The 14,201-nt window shown below is 42.5% G+C and overlaps 1 protein-coding gene across 2 annotated transcripts in view; it reads right to left on the minus strand.

Annotated features, from left to right (window-relative positions):
* Nucleotides 1-12,176, minus strand: part of SNX4 (sorting nexin 4) — a 32,877-nt gene extending 20,701 nt beyond the window's left edge. The window contains exons 1-5 of one of the 2 annotated variants that reach the window (XM_056496533.1): nucleotides 11,922-12,176; nucleotides 10,838-10,953; nucleotides 2,361-2,499; nucleotides 2,134-2,283; nucleotides 1,040-1,087 (exon numbers count right to left, since the gene is read on the minus strand). In XM_056496533.1, coding sequence (XP_056352508.1) covers nucleotides 1,040-1,087; nucleotides 2,134-2,283; nucleotides 2,361-2,499; nucleotides 10,838-10,953; nucleotides 11,922-12,056 — 588 coding nt within the window. In that variant the 5' untranslated portion in view covers nucleotides 12,057-12,176. The remainder of the gene's footprint in view (nucleotides 1-1,039; nucleotides 1,088-2,133; nucleotides 2,284-2,360; nucleotides 2,500-10,837; nucleotides 10,954-11,921) is intronic. The other variant, XM_056496534.1, reaches the window with a different exon arrangement.
* Nucleotides 12,177-14,201: the final 2,025 nt, after the last annotated feature.

Here is a 14,201-nt window from a genome sequence, read left to right on the forward strand (position 1 = left end):
CATTTAATCTACAATGTGGTTTCATGGAGGCAAATATTCTCAGCATTCTGCTATGAGTTTTCTTCCATAAACACACCACTGTGTGCTCTCCTGAGCACACCCTGCCAGTACAAACTTTCTGAACTCCTATGGGTGTATGCAGCCTCAGAGCTTTACATTGTTTGCATTATGAATACTAGCAGTATGCAAACCCAACTGTGATGGAAGAGAATTATTGTCAACTTAAGTTATCAACAGTAAGTGCCAGTATCAAAGCCCCTTGGACACTGAGGATAAGAGCACCAGGGATTTTCTTTAGCTCTCACTATTTAGAATAATTCTTCATAATCCACCTAGCTTTCAGTTGTGATTTCATGAGAGCAGATCACATTACAATGAAACAAAAAGCTCAGTATTTGTCCCTATACAGTAATTCTTCCAGACACAGCCCAGCAATCTATCAGCTTCTCAGATTCTTGACCTGTACAGACACACGACCTCAGATCATTTTTTCCTGCAAGTCTTCCACCAGTTTACCCAGCCATGAACTCGCTGATGTCAATGAGGATTGTATTACTTCGAGACACATTCTGTTAAACAGTTAAGGGGCACCAAATCCATCTGCCTTAGTCCCTTTCACCAACTGCTCCTTGCAAAGAAGTCCTACCATTCAGACCTCTTTGCTTACCTTTTTTTTGACATCTTGCACCTCTTACCAGACTAAATCTGACACACACCTTTAAAAATGCTAAACTAAACAGAAAACACAAAAACCCACTGCTGTGGCCTCAAGTTCATTACTTTTAAAGCTCATAAGGATCATACTTCTACGTTACCAGCAGAATTACACAGGCACATAACAAGCCTGCTAGTGAACTTAACTGCAATCCTACCTATCACATGCCAAGAACATCACTGGCTTTTGTACTAACAAGCATTCATAAAGCAATGTCTTTAACTCATTCTTACAGCAAACATCCTTTCATAAATAGCCTAAAACATGTTTGCTGGAATACGTCTGTGTCACAGCAATCATGAGACAAACAATTACAGTAATTACCTTCAACTGAAATCCAGTCTCATTCACCATTTCTTTCCATCCACCTTCCTAAAAATACAGAAGAATGCTCAGTTAGAGTGATTTAAGAATGCTGCAGCTTTTGCAAATCCCTGTGAGTGCCCATATCAAAGGAGCTTCACCAGTATGCCTGGATTCTGCCTCAGTTGCCTTCTCTATATCTTTACAAGAATATGGGTTAAGAATAACCAGTCATTATGTTGTGTTTACATACTGATCTCCCCCCAAAAACTCTCTTCTCTTCTGAATTATCACTATCTATCAGCTGGGAGCCACAGCCACAATGCTTTGTCTAAAGAAGAAGAGCTAATATATTTTGCCTCTGAGATTACCAGCATCTCCAAGGACCTCTGCAGCTCAAGGCAGAGAGCATACAGGTGACAACAGTTTGCAGGGCACATGTCATACCTGGCTCAGCTGTACTGGCTGCTTTTCCACTGTTTTCAGCTCCCATATATTGGCTCACCCACATACTGTACTGTGGCAAACATAACTGTTCAGTCCAGTACTTGGGAGTCTCTCATCAAAGCATGGGAAAAAGAACTATCCAACATCTCCTAAAGTTGAAAGCTGTAGAATGCAATGCTTAAACTGACAATTGGACAACAACTTTTGTGACAATGTATTGCAGCAGTTTTGGACCACAACACACGAATGGATCATGATCCAAACCACAAGGCTAAAGAAACCATGAATATCCAAAAAACAAACTGGAAGCCAGTGCTGTCCCTGCAATTACCAGTATAGCACAGTAACTAGTTCAGGTTTAGTCCTATGGAAGAGCTCCCAGCCAAAATACATTAAGTTCCCAATTGGCTGTTCCAAAAAGGTGGAAATTCTCTCTTAGGAGCTTTACAACTTGACTGGAAAGAAGTTGTAAGGTAGATTAGAAGGTCAACTGTACAACTGCAGGGTGTTTTCAAGAAGTTTTTAGCCTTTTCCACCTCAAGTTTATTTACACTGTCTATCTTTCCTCCTGACACAGAACAAGTTATGGGTCAATAGAAAAGATCAAAAGGACATTGTCTTCACTAAATAATCACTAAATAATGTATTTAGAAGTAACTTTACTATACCTGCATTAAAAATGCATAAAAGATCTTGTCTTGGCAAAGAACAGGATGTGAAGCCACACGTAACAAGAAGTTTTCCAGACCAATTCTTCTTCTTTCCACAAAATCTGGATCCATATTATCTGCTGATAGCTTATGCCAAACAAAGTCAGCCTAGTTAAACAGAAGAGTGTCAACAGTAAATTAAAAAACAAACAAAACAAAGCAAGCAACAGTTTCAGTTTCCTTACCCTTTTTTCTGGCAAAGGTGGAACAACAATGTGTGGGTAGGTAACTGACAAGTAATTCCTCAACAACTCAAATTCACTGTAACGTCGCCACAGGGACTCCACTGGGGCACATTGTCCCTCACTCTGGGACTCAACAGCTCTGAAAGACAAAGCAGCAAATTTGAACATTAGTGAGCTATCACCTACTCCCTCAAAAGCCTTCAGAGCAATTAGACCAAAGGCCCCATGAATAGTAGTGATTACTGCACGACTTGCCCATAACCTAAAGCAACTTTAATTAATTTCATATCTACACACTTGATTTAAAAATATTTATAATTTCTGCCTGATAGCACTCAAATTTGCTAGGAACACAGGAAAAGTCAATCCACTTCCACATCAAAAACAAACAGGTAGGTCACAATCAAGTAAAGAGACACACGTGGCTTTGTCCACACCATTACAGAAATATCCCTATTTCTCTTGGAACAGTGTTAGGTTCAAAGTCAGTAAAACTTCATGAATACGTGAAGGATACAGAATACTGTAAGAAGAAATTTACTCTTCAGTGGAAAAGTCTTCACTTCAGAGGACAAAAATTGTCTCACATACAATAGCTGATAGTTAAAAACTAACTTTTAAAAATATTAAATTTTAAAGGATATTTTTAGAAAAAGACCAAACTTCCAAGTACTTCCAACTTTCTTTTTTTGTTCAAAGTGATACATTTTTATATTTAAGGATGAAAAAGTAGCTAGAGCAAGCAGGTACAAAATTGATGTGTCTGAAAAATTCACTGAAGACTTAAAACCAAAGTGACCTAGCAAGGTAATAAAGGATTTTATGTTACTATAAAAGGAGAAACCATTGAATATTGTAGGATTGGAAAGTAATACAAAAACTTGACAAGAAAAATCATTTTTCATACAATACATTCAAAGCAGCAGAAATACTTTGCAATATCATAAAATAAGCATTGGGTAGTAACATTTCCAGCAGTTAGCACATGCCAGAATAAACACGGAGAGAGAATTCACACAAGGCACTTAACAGAAAACAGTGATGTCTATAACTTTATTCTTCATTGAAGTGACAAAGCACTGGCATAAACCTATATGGAACAGTACTGATTGTTGAGTTTGGAAGAGACCTCTGCATGTCTGTGATCCAACTCCCTCGCTCAAAGTAGGATGTTCTGAGCCACATCCACTTGAGTTTTGAGTAACTCCAAGGACTGAGACTCTACCAGCACATTGAGCGACCCACTCTCACGTTTGACAAACCTCACAATAAAGGTTTTCTTACTTGTACATGGAATTTCCCATGTTTGAATTTGTGGGCACTGTCTTTTGCTCTCTCTCAGCATCACAGAAGGGGTTTGACTCCACCTTCTTTACCTCCCCACCAGGTACTGCTAAAATCAGCTGTCTCTTGCACAGGCTGAACAATCCCATCTCTCTCAGCCTCTCCCTGCAGGTCAGACAATCCAAGCCCACAATCATCCCCACAGCCCTTCACTGGACTTCCTTCAGGAAGTCCACATCCTTCTGGTGCTGGAGAATTCAGAACTGGGAACAATAAATTATGAACTACAAGTAGTTACTCATACTTTGCAGAAGAGAGTACTATATTATTTTTTCCAGTAGAAATCAGGCTTTACAGTTCTTGAATTCATAAGAACTTTCTGAAATTTTAAAACATCTAAGTAGCACACAAATTATTGGTAATTTTTAAAGTTATTCTTAATCTACAAAATCAGATTGCTGATGATCTTACTGAAATCAAACAATCCCACTCCAAAGAAGCCCCAATTATTTGATACATTTAAACAAATTACAAGGTGCCTCTATTTGTGAACTCTCATTAGAGAGGAATAGTCTTGCTATATGCTTTGGCTTAGCTACATTTTAAGGTGGAATAATTTCATACAGAAGAATGCAAAAGATACTTTTTTAACTTAGTATGGTGGAACAATTTTTATGTATCTACCCATGCCTTGGGGAAAGGACATTCATTACAGGTGACTGAATTTGTAGGGAAAAATAAACTCCACAACTGAGAAGAAAAAAAAAGGATAAATTCATAGTATTCAACACAAACTGCTGCAGATTAAAACTATTTGAGAGAGAAAAAAAAAGAGAAAAAGGCAAGCACACTGCTGACAGCCACTATTCACACTGCCAGTATCCCACAGAATTCTTCCCTATTAGAATATTTTAATTCAGGGAAGCTGCACCTGCAAATACTGAGTTCTGAAGAGGGTAAGCTCAGCCTAGCCTGGACTGACAGGCTGCACACATTCCTCCCCACAATAACTGCTGCACCATTTAATTCTCACAAGAAGACTTCAGCTCAAAGCAGGTATCTAGTGATTGAACTATTGATGAGTAAGAGGTAAATTTGAATAGATAAGGAATTGAGCTGTTATGCCTCAAAAGATTAATTGTTTAGTCAAAAGCTGAAGGCACAAACATTACATTCCTAGAGGAGAAACTCCCAGCAGGGTTTGGTAAACAATCTGGCCATTCAAGACACTCACATAAAAGTACTTCAGAATTACAGATCCTTTTTATCTTCAGCTTCAGCAGCCTACCAACCAGCTGCACTGACTTACACCATGGGATTCAAGACTTCCCCAAGGGTTATTATCAACCCTTAAGAAAGACTGCCACCATCAATACATGCTAGTATTGAGAACAGGCTGAGAACAGGCTGCACAAGCAAACATAAATAGGGAGACAAGAAAAACCCAGGTCAGGACTGCCCTGGGAACCCAGCCACATCCCAGGAGGACAATCTGTGCTGCAGATACAGATGCTGCTGTGCCAGCCTTCTGACAGGAGAATGGTCCACTCTAAATCATGCTTACAATGCTCCGTAATTATTTTGCAGTGTTAGAAAGTAGAAGCAGCAAAGGCCATACTGAGCCTTAACTGTGGGGGGGAGGAAGAAAAAAAAAAAGAAAAACCCTTTCTGAACATGTCTGCTTATCAGCTTTGTATTTGTTACAATTAATAAGAACCCAACAGTTATTTTAAAAAAAAGGTAGCAGCAACATCTCAGTCCACACACATCATGCAGAAAACTAAATATTAATCAAAAATTTTAAAAGGTCATTTGGGAGCATAATACTCTAGCAGGAAAGGACCACAGCCTTATAGAGAAGCCTACTCCTACATCAGCACAAACCACTACCTTATTACTTGATGTTTTATGCCCACACAGGGCCTCAAGAACTCCAGAAGGAAGGAAGCAGACTGCCAGACCAATTCATACCACTCACTGCATCTACCATGCCCACACTGAAGACACTAAGGAATTTTACTACATCTAAAGCCTAGTGTCAATTTATTCTGACAAAGCAGATCTGTGGACAACAGGTAGGCTTCCCCCAGTCTCAGTTAATCAAGCTTTACAACCCTTGTGAGGGACACAAAAACTTCACACTATACCCTGAAGAAAAATATTAAATTACTACTAGAGAATCTTGAAGGTCAAACCTACCTGTATAGTTTATTCTTTCTTAACTAGACAGCATCTGATACAACCACCTTTCCATAGTGTGTTAAGCAGCCTGATATTATTCTCATCTCAGATCATACTTGTTTCCTTTATTCTAACACACATTTATTCTCAATGTCTCAGAACTGCAAACACTGTCTTTTACAGCTGCTTTTATCTTCATCAGGAGGGCACCTATGCAGCACCTAAGAAAGAAGCCATGCTTCTTTAATTAATTGAATACATTTAAGACATTTTGAAATTATTAGTATCAGTTGCAGATTCCCCCTTACACCCAGGCTCACAGTAAACCCCCAGGCTGTGCTCTCTAGAGCACACAATGCTGCAGAGTTGGGTAAAGGAGGGGAGCAGCAAAGTTCTTTGCAAAGCTGTAGGGGGAAAGCACTGCACAGTCCTGAGTTAGGAGCCTGTGTCAGCACCATAGCCTTTTAAATGAGGTCATAAGAGTTTGAAACTGCAGGGGTAGATTTAAGACAGGCAACCAAGATGAGAGATTTTTTTTTAATCACACCAAAAATGTCTCCACCTGGTTACATATGAGGTCATAAAATATCACCAATTACAAGAGCATTTCCTCCCCAGGAACACCATTTCAGAAAGGAAGTAGAAAGGAAGTAGAAATCCACAAAGGTACTCATTACACTTAATACTTCACTACCATCTAATTTTTTAGACTACGTTATGAACTCCCCCATTAAATGCAAGCATTGCTGACCAGTTTCAATTAAGATTATAATCACTTGTTGACATTCAGTCAAACTTCTCAATTTGTTTTGGTTTTAAAAACACAACATAATACTTGTACAGTCTTCAGGCAGGAACACCATATGTTTCCCCTTTAAGTACACTTTTAACAATGCAAGTTATTCATCGAAGGAACCAACCTGCCTGAAAAAATTAAAAAGACAAAATTGAAACCTTCAGCTTTTACATTTATAACTGATGTTATCATAACAAATTCAAAGATTACATTACTCCATGTCTCATTTATTTGAATTAATTCAAAGTGTCAATGTGAAAACTTTAGTCCATCTAATTAACCTCTTCTCACTTCCCATTTAAAAGTAATTATCTTAAATGAGCCATTAAATAATTCTGAATGCAATAAAAAGACAAATGGCTGTGAAGTACTAAATCAGACAAGAAGGAAATACACAGATTTATTTCCTTGTTAAAGCAATCTTCTCTTCAATGGCAGAAGCAGTAACTTTGCTTTCAACCTTCAACCTTCCAGTGCAGGAGAAGTGACACTTCCACTCCCTGTAGTGGGCAAGGTTCACTCCCTGTGCAGAGGAACACCATTTCAGAGGGATGGGCAACATTTTCCAACAGCTATTTAGAAATAGCCTCTGTATTCAGGCCTCTCAGACAGCTAATATCTAATAATTGCTGTACCTGGCAAGCTGTATGACAAGGAGGCATTTCTCTTGCCACAAGATTTTTCACAACCAGGTGATTCTTTGGATTTTTTATACTGTCACCCAGTTTACTGTGTTTAACTAAAACATTTATCAGGAAGATGAATGATTCATAGTATCAATCAAGTAAAAACCAACAAAAAACTAAGTTCTCAAATTCTCTCTCTTCTTTCACCTCCCAATTCTCCCCTGTTTAAAGCTCATGCTGAATTTAGACTTTTTCCCTCATACCTCCTTTGGAGTATTTTGGACTAGTCTTCCTGACTCCCATTGGCCAAAATGAGCCCTTTACTGTTCTGTCAGAAGACAACATCTCTCTTGGGCATTCATCCTGTGCCTCTTCTCAGGAAACCCATGCCTGGCCTTTTCACCTAGTCCAGTGTGAAACAGGAAACTTTGAGAAGGGTACTAAACAAAATAAAGCAAAGGAAAAGCTCCTGAAATCCCACAATGCAGCATTGCTATCACTGAACTGTGGCCTGGCCAGATACTGATTTCCAAGTTCATTTCCCTTTAGAAGAGAACTTTCTTTAGAAATTCTCACACTTTGGATGGGCAATCCAAGGACTTAACAGAGAAGCAGATAACACTCATATCACAATTTAACTAGCAGAAAACTTTCCAGATACTGAAAACAGAAAGACTAGTAACTTCCCAGGCATACTGCAAGAGTAAGAAGGAAATAAAATGAGCCCCCTTGTCAAATCACTGTAAGACAAAGTGAAGAGTAGTAGGGCTGGAAACCAGGGATCCTGCTATTAAGTGGTCAGATACCAGGCTGCACAAACTTGTGCTATTTTTCCCTAAAGCCACATTTAAAACAGAACAACAACAACAAAAAAAATACATGCTAGTTATCATATTGTTTGATCAGGAAGGCCAGGATAGAAATCTTAGAGTCAGCAGGGATGAAAGGAAAGTGAACTAAATAGAAGGGTCCTACTACTATAGAAGAAATTGTTTACATTAAAGGAGACCAGGAAAAAAAGGCATTCCCTGTACGTCCTGTAATTAAAAGTGCAATACCACAGCGCACTTTTAGAGGTGCTCTGCTTCTGATTAACTTTCATTCTGTCATGAAAAATAACAGGTACAAAGTCAGGAGTCAGACTCGGGTTTATTCTACCTGAGTTCTTGTAGTTTCTGTGTCTAAGACACATCTGCCTAAAATTCTAACAAATGTAAGTAAGATCCTGGATATTTGCTAGTTGCCTTATAGAAAGCAAGTAATATGCTGAGCACATCTCAAGAAGAATATTTAGCTACACATCTTAAGAACTTGCTTTAATGCCATGTCACACACTTAGGTAGAAGTGACCTCTGTTCTCACAGGAAGAATACAAAAATGGATTTATTTTTAAATAAGTGTATAGTTCAAGAGAAGTTGTGAAAACTGACATCATGACTAATTGAATGGAAACAGCTCATCATAAAAAATTGAATTAGCTAATACAGAGAGGTCTAAAGCAAGAAGATGTTTTCAGGAAGCACAGCCCTTGGAATTTGCTGATGCTCTGCAGTCTACAGCAACGGAGTTTGTTTTGTCTCAAAGAAATATATCTACATCAAAGTATAATATCATACTAATAAAAAAATCAACAAAAGTCAGACAAAAATGTGAGCATAGTAATAAATCTTTTCATTTAAAAAGAAAAAGTAAGTAACACCATCACTTGCATTTTGAACACATTTTCACGAGCATCAGTGAAACTTACATGTTGAAGGTTTAAGCAGTCATTTTCTATAACAAATATACCATGGTCGTAATTGTATCCATCTTGTGTCTCTTATTCACCCAGACAGAATTCCTCTATTCAAACTGAAATTAAATCCTAGATAGCAGTAATGGCAGACTCCCAGTTCACATAAATATAATGCAACTATTATTAAGTGGTCTTCCCTTTATATTACTATAAACAGTTTTATTCTTCAGCTAAAAAATATCTTATTACCCACAAATTATTGTGAAGCCCACCTACAGCTACAGGCTCAGCAGGAAGCACATTTAATAGCCACCAATTATATTTATGCATGAAATTTTGCCTTCTCAGCAAAAGGAATAGAGAACCTATTTTATTAGAGATGGGACAAATCCACATTTTCAATTGCTCTGTGACAAACATGTAATTGGTCTTGGTATTTGCTGACCACAGAGCAAAATAAATCCTAATGAAAGAACACAATCTGGCCAGCAAAGTACAGTTTTGTCACTATGAAAGAACAACTGGGAAAGAGCAGTGGGAGCAACTCTAAAGTAATGCAAGGATGACTGGAAAAGGAGATGCAGTCAGCATGTTCTGGGGCTGCATAAATCTGCCCCCAGAGTATACTTCATATCACAGTTAGGCCCCAATGATTCCAATTTTCTTCTCTTGTCCTTCAGAAACATCCTTACAATAAAAATAACACTACTCACATGAGAAGGTGTGATCTGTAATATCAGTACACTGTTAAAGTATTTTTAAGCATCTCAGCAGCTGTCAAACAGCTATAATATTTGAAAAATATATGTCTGTTTTGGATTTTGTTCTTTAAGTTTGGCAAAAACATAGTAAACTTTTCCCAGCAGGCCTGCAGTCAGTGTGACTGGTGTGTCCATCAGCTAAACAAGCTAAGAAGCCTTTTAACTAGCAGATAGAAGGCTTATGTGACAGTACTTCAGAGCCTTTGCAAAATGCAACTGCTGTATTCCATAAGGTTTGTGTTGTACAGCAGATAAGGCAAGGCCCAAAGGTGAAAACTAGTAATATAAAGAAGAGCTAAAAAAAACTGGTAACAAAGTTTAATTTTGAAATTCTTGCTTCAGCTGAGTAACATGATCCCACATAATAGGAGTCATCTGTTACCATTTGGGAAGTAAGGATAAGTTAGAAGAGATTTTAAGTTTTGCTCACTACTCAATACTTGAAATTTTGTGTTTGTGGTACTGAGAATATTTATCATACCTGTAGTATTAATCTTGTTAACACACAAGAAGACTGAGAGCATCAAGTTCCTCAGTGAAAGTTCAAGCTAGTATGAAGAAAGGAAATAGTTAACTAACTCTAACCCTTAAACCATCTACAAGGAGTATGTGGTAATGAGATCAAGCAAAACACTTCAAATATAAGCTGAGCAATACATTTTGACCACATGACATAAGTCATGAGACTTCTCTCTTGTCATCTCTAGCAAGCCTAACAGTTACTTTAGACTTCTCTCAAATAAAATCTCACAAATACATGTAAAATTTGTCCAACTTATGTCTAAGAAATAAGCAAGCAGTTACTGATACCATTTTAATGCAACAACTTTCAAACACACATTTTCCACCTATCTCCAAATGAAGAATTACAGTACACAGTTACACAATATCAGCACTAGTACTGAACTGGAGATCAGCTGCCAAATTTTCACAGGGAAAGATCCTCCAGAGTGGGCTGATAATCACATAACAAAGCACAAAACAGCTAAATCCTCTCATCAACTGTACCTGATTATTTTTAGGGGTGGAAGGAGGGAAAATCTGTTTAGAATGGCACATCCATGTACTCTTGAGACAGAGCTCTCATCACCCACCTAGTCTCAATGAGGTAAGCAGTGTATGTTTCTTGTATGTTCATGGCATTCCTCCCAGTCCGTTTTTCAGCTTCTGAAACCGTGATTTCCATTTTCTTTGCCAAACAGTCTTCCATCTTTTTAGAAGAAGAAAATAAAGATTCATGTAACATTCACCACACAAGGCAAAGGCTACTAACCTCGCATCCCCTTCTCCCACACCACATTTGTTCAAATAAGACAGGTCTCTGTGGGATAAAGGCTTTGACAGGGCTTTGCTTTATACCTATGTTCTATATCACATTTGCAAGTGAAAACGAGAAACCTGCTTTAGGGGAAAACAGAAAAGTCAATAAACTGACAACTTCAGGTACCAAAAACCACCCTGAGCCAGGAGGATACAGAAACGAGAAATATTTTTCTATACACGTAACAAAGTAACCTTTTTTTAAAAAAATAAACCCGCTAAACCCTTTACTTTCTATCCAAACACTTCCCAACTACCAGCGAATTCCTCCTCAGGACACTCGGGACACATGTAGCCACCTCTTCCCTTTCACAGGAAACAGAATATATCCGGACCAAGACTTTTTTCTTTTAATCTCCCAGAGGGAGATCGTTATCTTTCACACACTGGCCGCCAGAAATCAGTAAGGACCACACGCCCACCATGGAAAGGGAGAGCTGCACTGAGCAGAGAGGGGGTGTCACTTGTGAAACTAAGGGGCGAGGGGGAGACAAAAACATAATTGATAATAATAAACAATAATCTGACATCAGGGATGGGGACAGAGGGTGCACAAAGCTCTCTGACAGCGGCCAGGTCGGGGCTGCAAAGAGAACCCCGCAGCTCCGAGGGCCACGCTGACAGCTCTGCCCCATCTCCACCGAGCAGGGCTCGGCCCCGGGCAGCGGAGGAAGGGCTGCTCCCACCTGTAGCCCCTTCCCGCCGCGACGGGCAGCGCGGGCCGAGCGCCCGGCCCCCCGAGCCCCGCCGCCCTCCCGCCCGGCCCGGGCAGCGCGCTCAGGAAAGCCCGGTGCTCGCCCGGCGGAGCAGGCCCCGAGCCCGGGGAGGGGGAGCTGCCCTCCGCCGCCGCCTCCGCACCCTCACCGCGGCCAAGCGCTGCTTCGGGGGCAGGAGGGCGCCGTCGTCTTCTTCCTCCTCCTCTTCTTCCTCCTCCTCCTCTTCCTCCTCCTCCTCCGGGCGGCTGTCGCTCGGCTCGGGCTGGGTGCTCTCCATGGGGCTCGGGGGCTCGGCCGCGGCGCTCCGCGCAGGCGCTGAGCGGCTCCGGGCAGAGCCGGGGCCGGTGCTGGGGCCGGTGCTGGGGCCGGGCCGGGGTGTGTCCGCGGGCCGAGCCCAGCAGAGCCGGGCCGGGCCGAGCCGGGGTGTGTCCGCGGGCCGAGCCCAGCAGAGCCGGGCCGAGCCGGGCCGGGGTGTGTCCGCGGGCCGAGCCCAGCAGAGCCGGGCCGGGGTGTGTCCGCGGGCCGAGCCCAGCAGAGCCGGGCCGGGCCGGGGTGTGTCCGCGGGCCGAGCCCAGCAGAGCCGGGCCGGGCCGGGGTGTGTCCGCGGGCCGAGCCCAGCAGAGCCGAGCCGGGCCGGGGTGTGTCCGCGGGCCGAGCCCAGCAGAGCCGGGCCGGGGTGTGTCCGCGGGCCGAGCCCAGCAGAGCCGGGCCGAGCCGGGCCGAGGTGTGTCCGCAGGCCGAGCCCAGCAGAGCCGGGCCGGGCCGGGGTGTGTCCGCGGGCCGAGCCCGGCAGAGCCGAGCCGGGCCGGGGTGTGTCCGCGGGCCGAGCCCAGCAGAGCCGGGCCGGGGTGTGTCCGCGGGCCGAGCCCAGCAGAGCCGGGCCGAGCCGGGCCGGGGTGTGTCCGCGGGCCGAGCCCAGCAGAGCCGGGCCGGGGTGTGTCCGCGGGCCGAGCCCAGCAGAGCCGGGCCGAGCCGGGCCGAGCCGAGCCCAGCAGAGCCAGGCCGGGCCGTGTCCTCGCACCGTGCCCCTGCCCGTGCCCGATCCGGGGTGCTGAGGGCGTCCTGCCCGCCCTGGTGCCCAGAAGCGGCTCCTTCGTGCCCCTGTGCACGGACACCCCTCGCTGGGACTCTGCTCCGCTCGCCCTCTGGCAGCCTTGAGCCTCCTGTCCCTGTCTGGGACAAAGCTTCCCCCGGCCCCTCACCCGCACTCTTACAGCTGTAATTGTTTATTTCTAAAATTTGTTTGTGTCGTTGTTCCCTTCTTAGTTCTCAGGTCACCCAAGAGTTTCTCGTGCCGTGCTTCGCACACCTTTCCTTCTTGTTTTTTGGTTGGTCGGTTGGGGTTTTTTTGACACCCTTGTTGTTACGACAAATAACACATCTTGAAGAAAAATTAAATTCCATATTAATGGGAAATATTTCAGATACTTTCTCATCTTTCGTCTCTAGCAAGATTTGTCACTTTCCTTTATTGAGTCTCTTTCAGCAGCCATTGACTTTCCCACAGGATGTTTGTTAGTGTTAGGCAGCTCGGGTTGTTTTTTTAAAGCCCACCATCCTGTTATTTCCCCATCACTCCTTTAGCAGGAGTTAAGGACTCGGTGGTGCTGTGCTCCTTTTGCCTTTTCCATCAGCTCCCTCCCAGCAGTGCCTGGACATGCAGAGGAGCATTCTCCTGCCCACCATCTCTGCTGGGCAACATCAAGGACGTCCCGTCCTGCCAGGTTCCTCAGGAGAGATTGGAGTGGGTAAAATCTGCCAAGTTCAGCTCTGGAGAAGCCTCTGACATTATTTAATGAAAGCCCCAAACATCCCATCTCTTCTCATTGAACAGGAACAAATCTCCCTGTGCATTTCTGTCATTCTCTGTCTGTCTTTTTGGAGAGACATTCAGGAAGTCCACCTTGCAGTTCCTACAGAACACTACACACTGTGGATTTATACATATACATATATATATATACACACACACATCTTCACTATTGGATTTATTCCCTTGTGCCTCCACAGTCCCTGTGGGACTGGCAAACTGGATGAAGAGGTTGTTCCTATCTATTCCTCATTCTCCAAATACCATTTATGACACTCAGGAGCAGTGTCATTGTTCCCTGGTTTCCGCACCACATCAACCTTTGAGATTTCCCATTCTTTCACCAGATTCATCCTTTGATTCAGGCACTACATTCTTTATTATTTTTATGTAGCTTTTTTCCTTTTCCTACTCTTTTCAAACCCAGGTTAAAGGCCATTTTGGGGGATTACAGAGTTGATATTATGGGCTTCTTTGCTTTGCTTTTTTCTGCTCTGTGTAGGAAATGGGGTTTTTGTAGTGTTGACCAGAGATGAATTTGCATACATTTTTCATCCAAAAATTAATCTTTTTCTTTCAACAACAATTAAAATAAATCTCAAAATCCCCTTT

Source organism: Oenanthe melanoleuca, chromosome 7 (genome assembly GCF_029582105.1).
Source record: "Oenanthe melanoleuca isolate GR-GAL-2019-014 chromosome 7, OMel1.0, whole genome shotgun sequence".
In the NCBI taxonomy this organism is placed as follows: Eukaryota; Metazoa; Chordata; class Aves; order Passeriformes; family Muscicapidae; genus Oenanthe; species Oenanthe melanoleuca.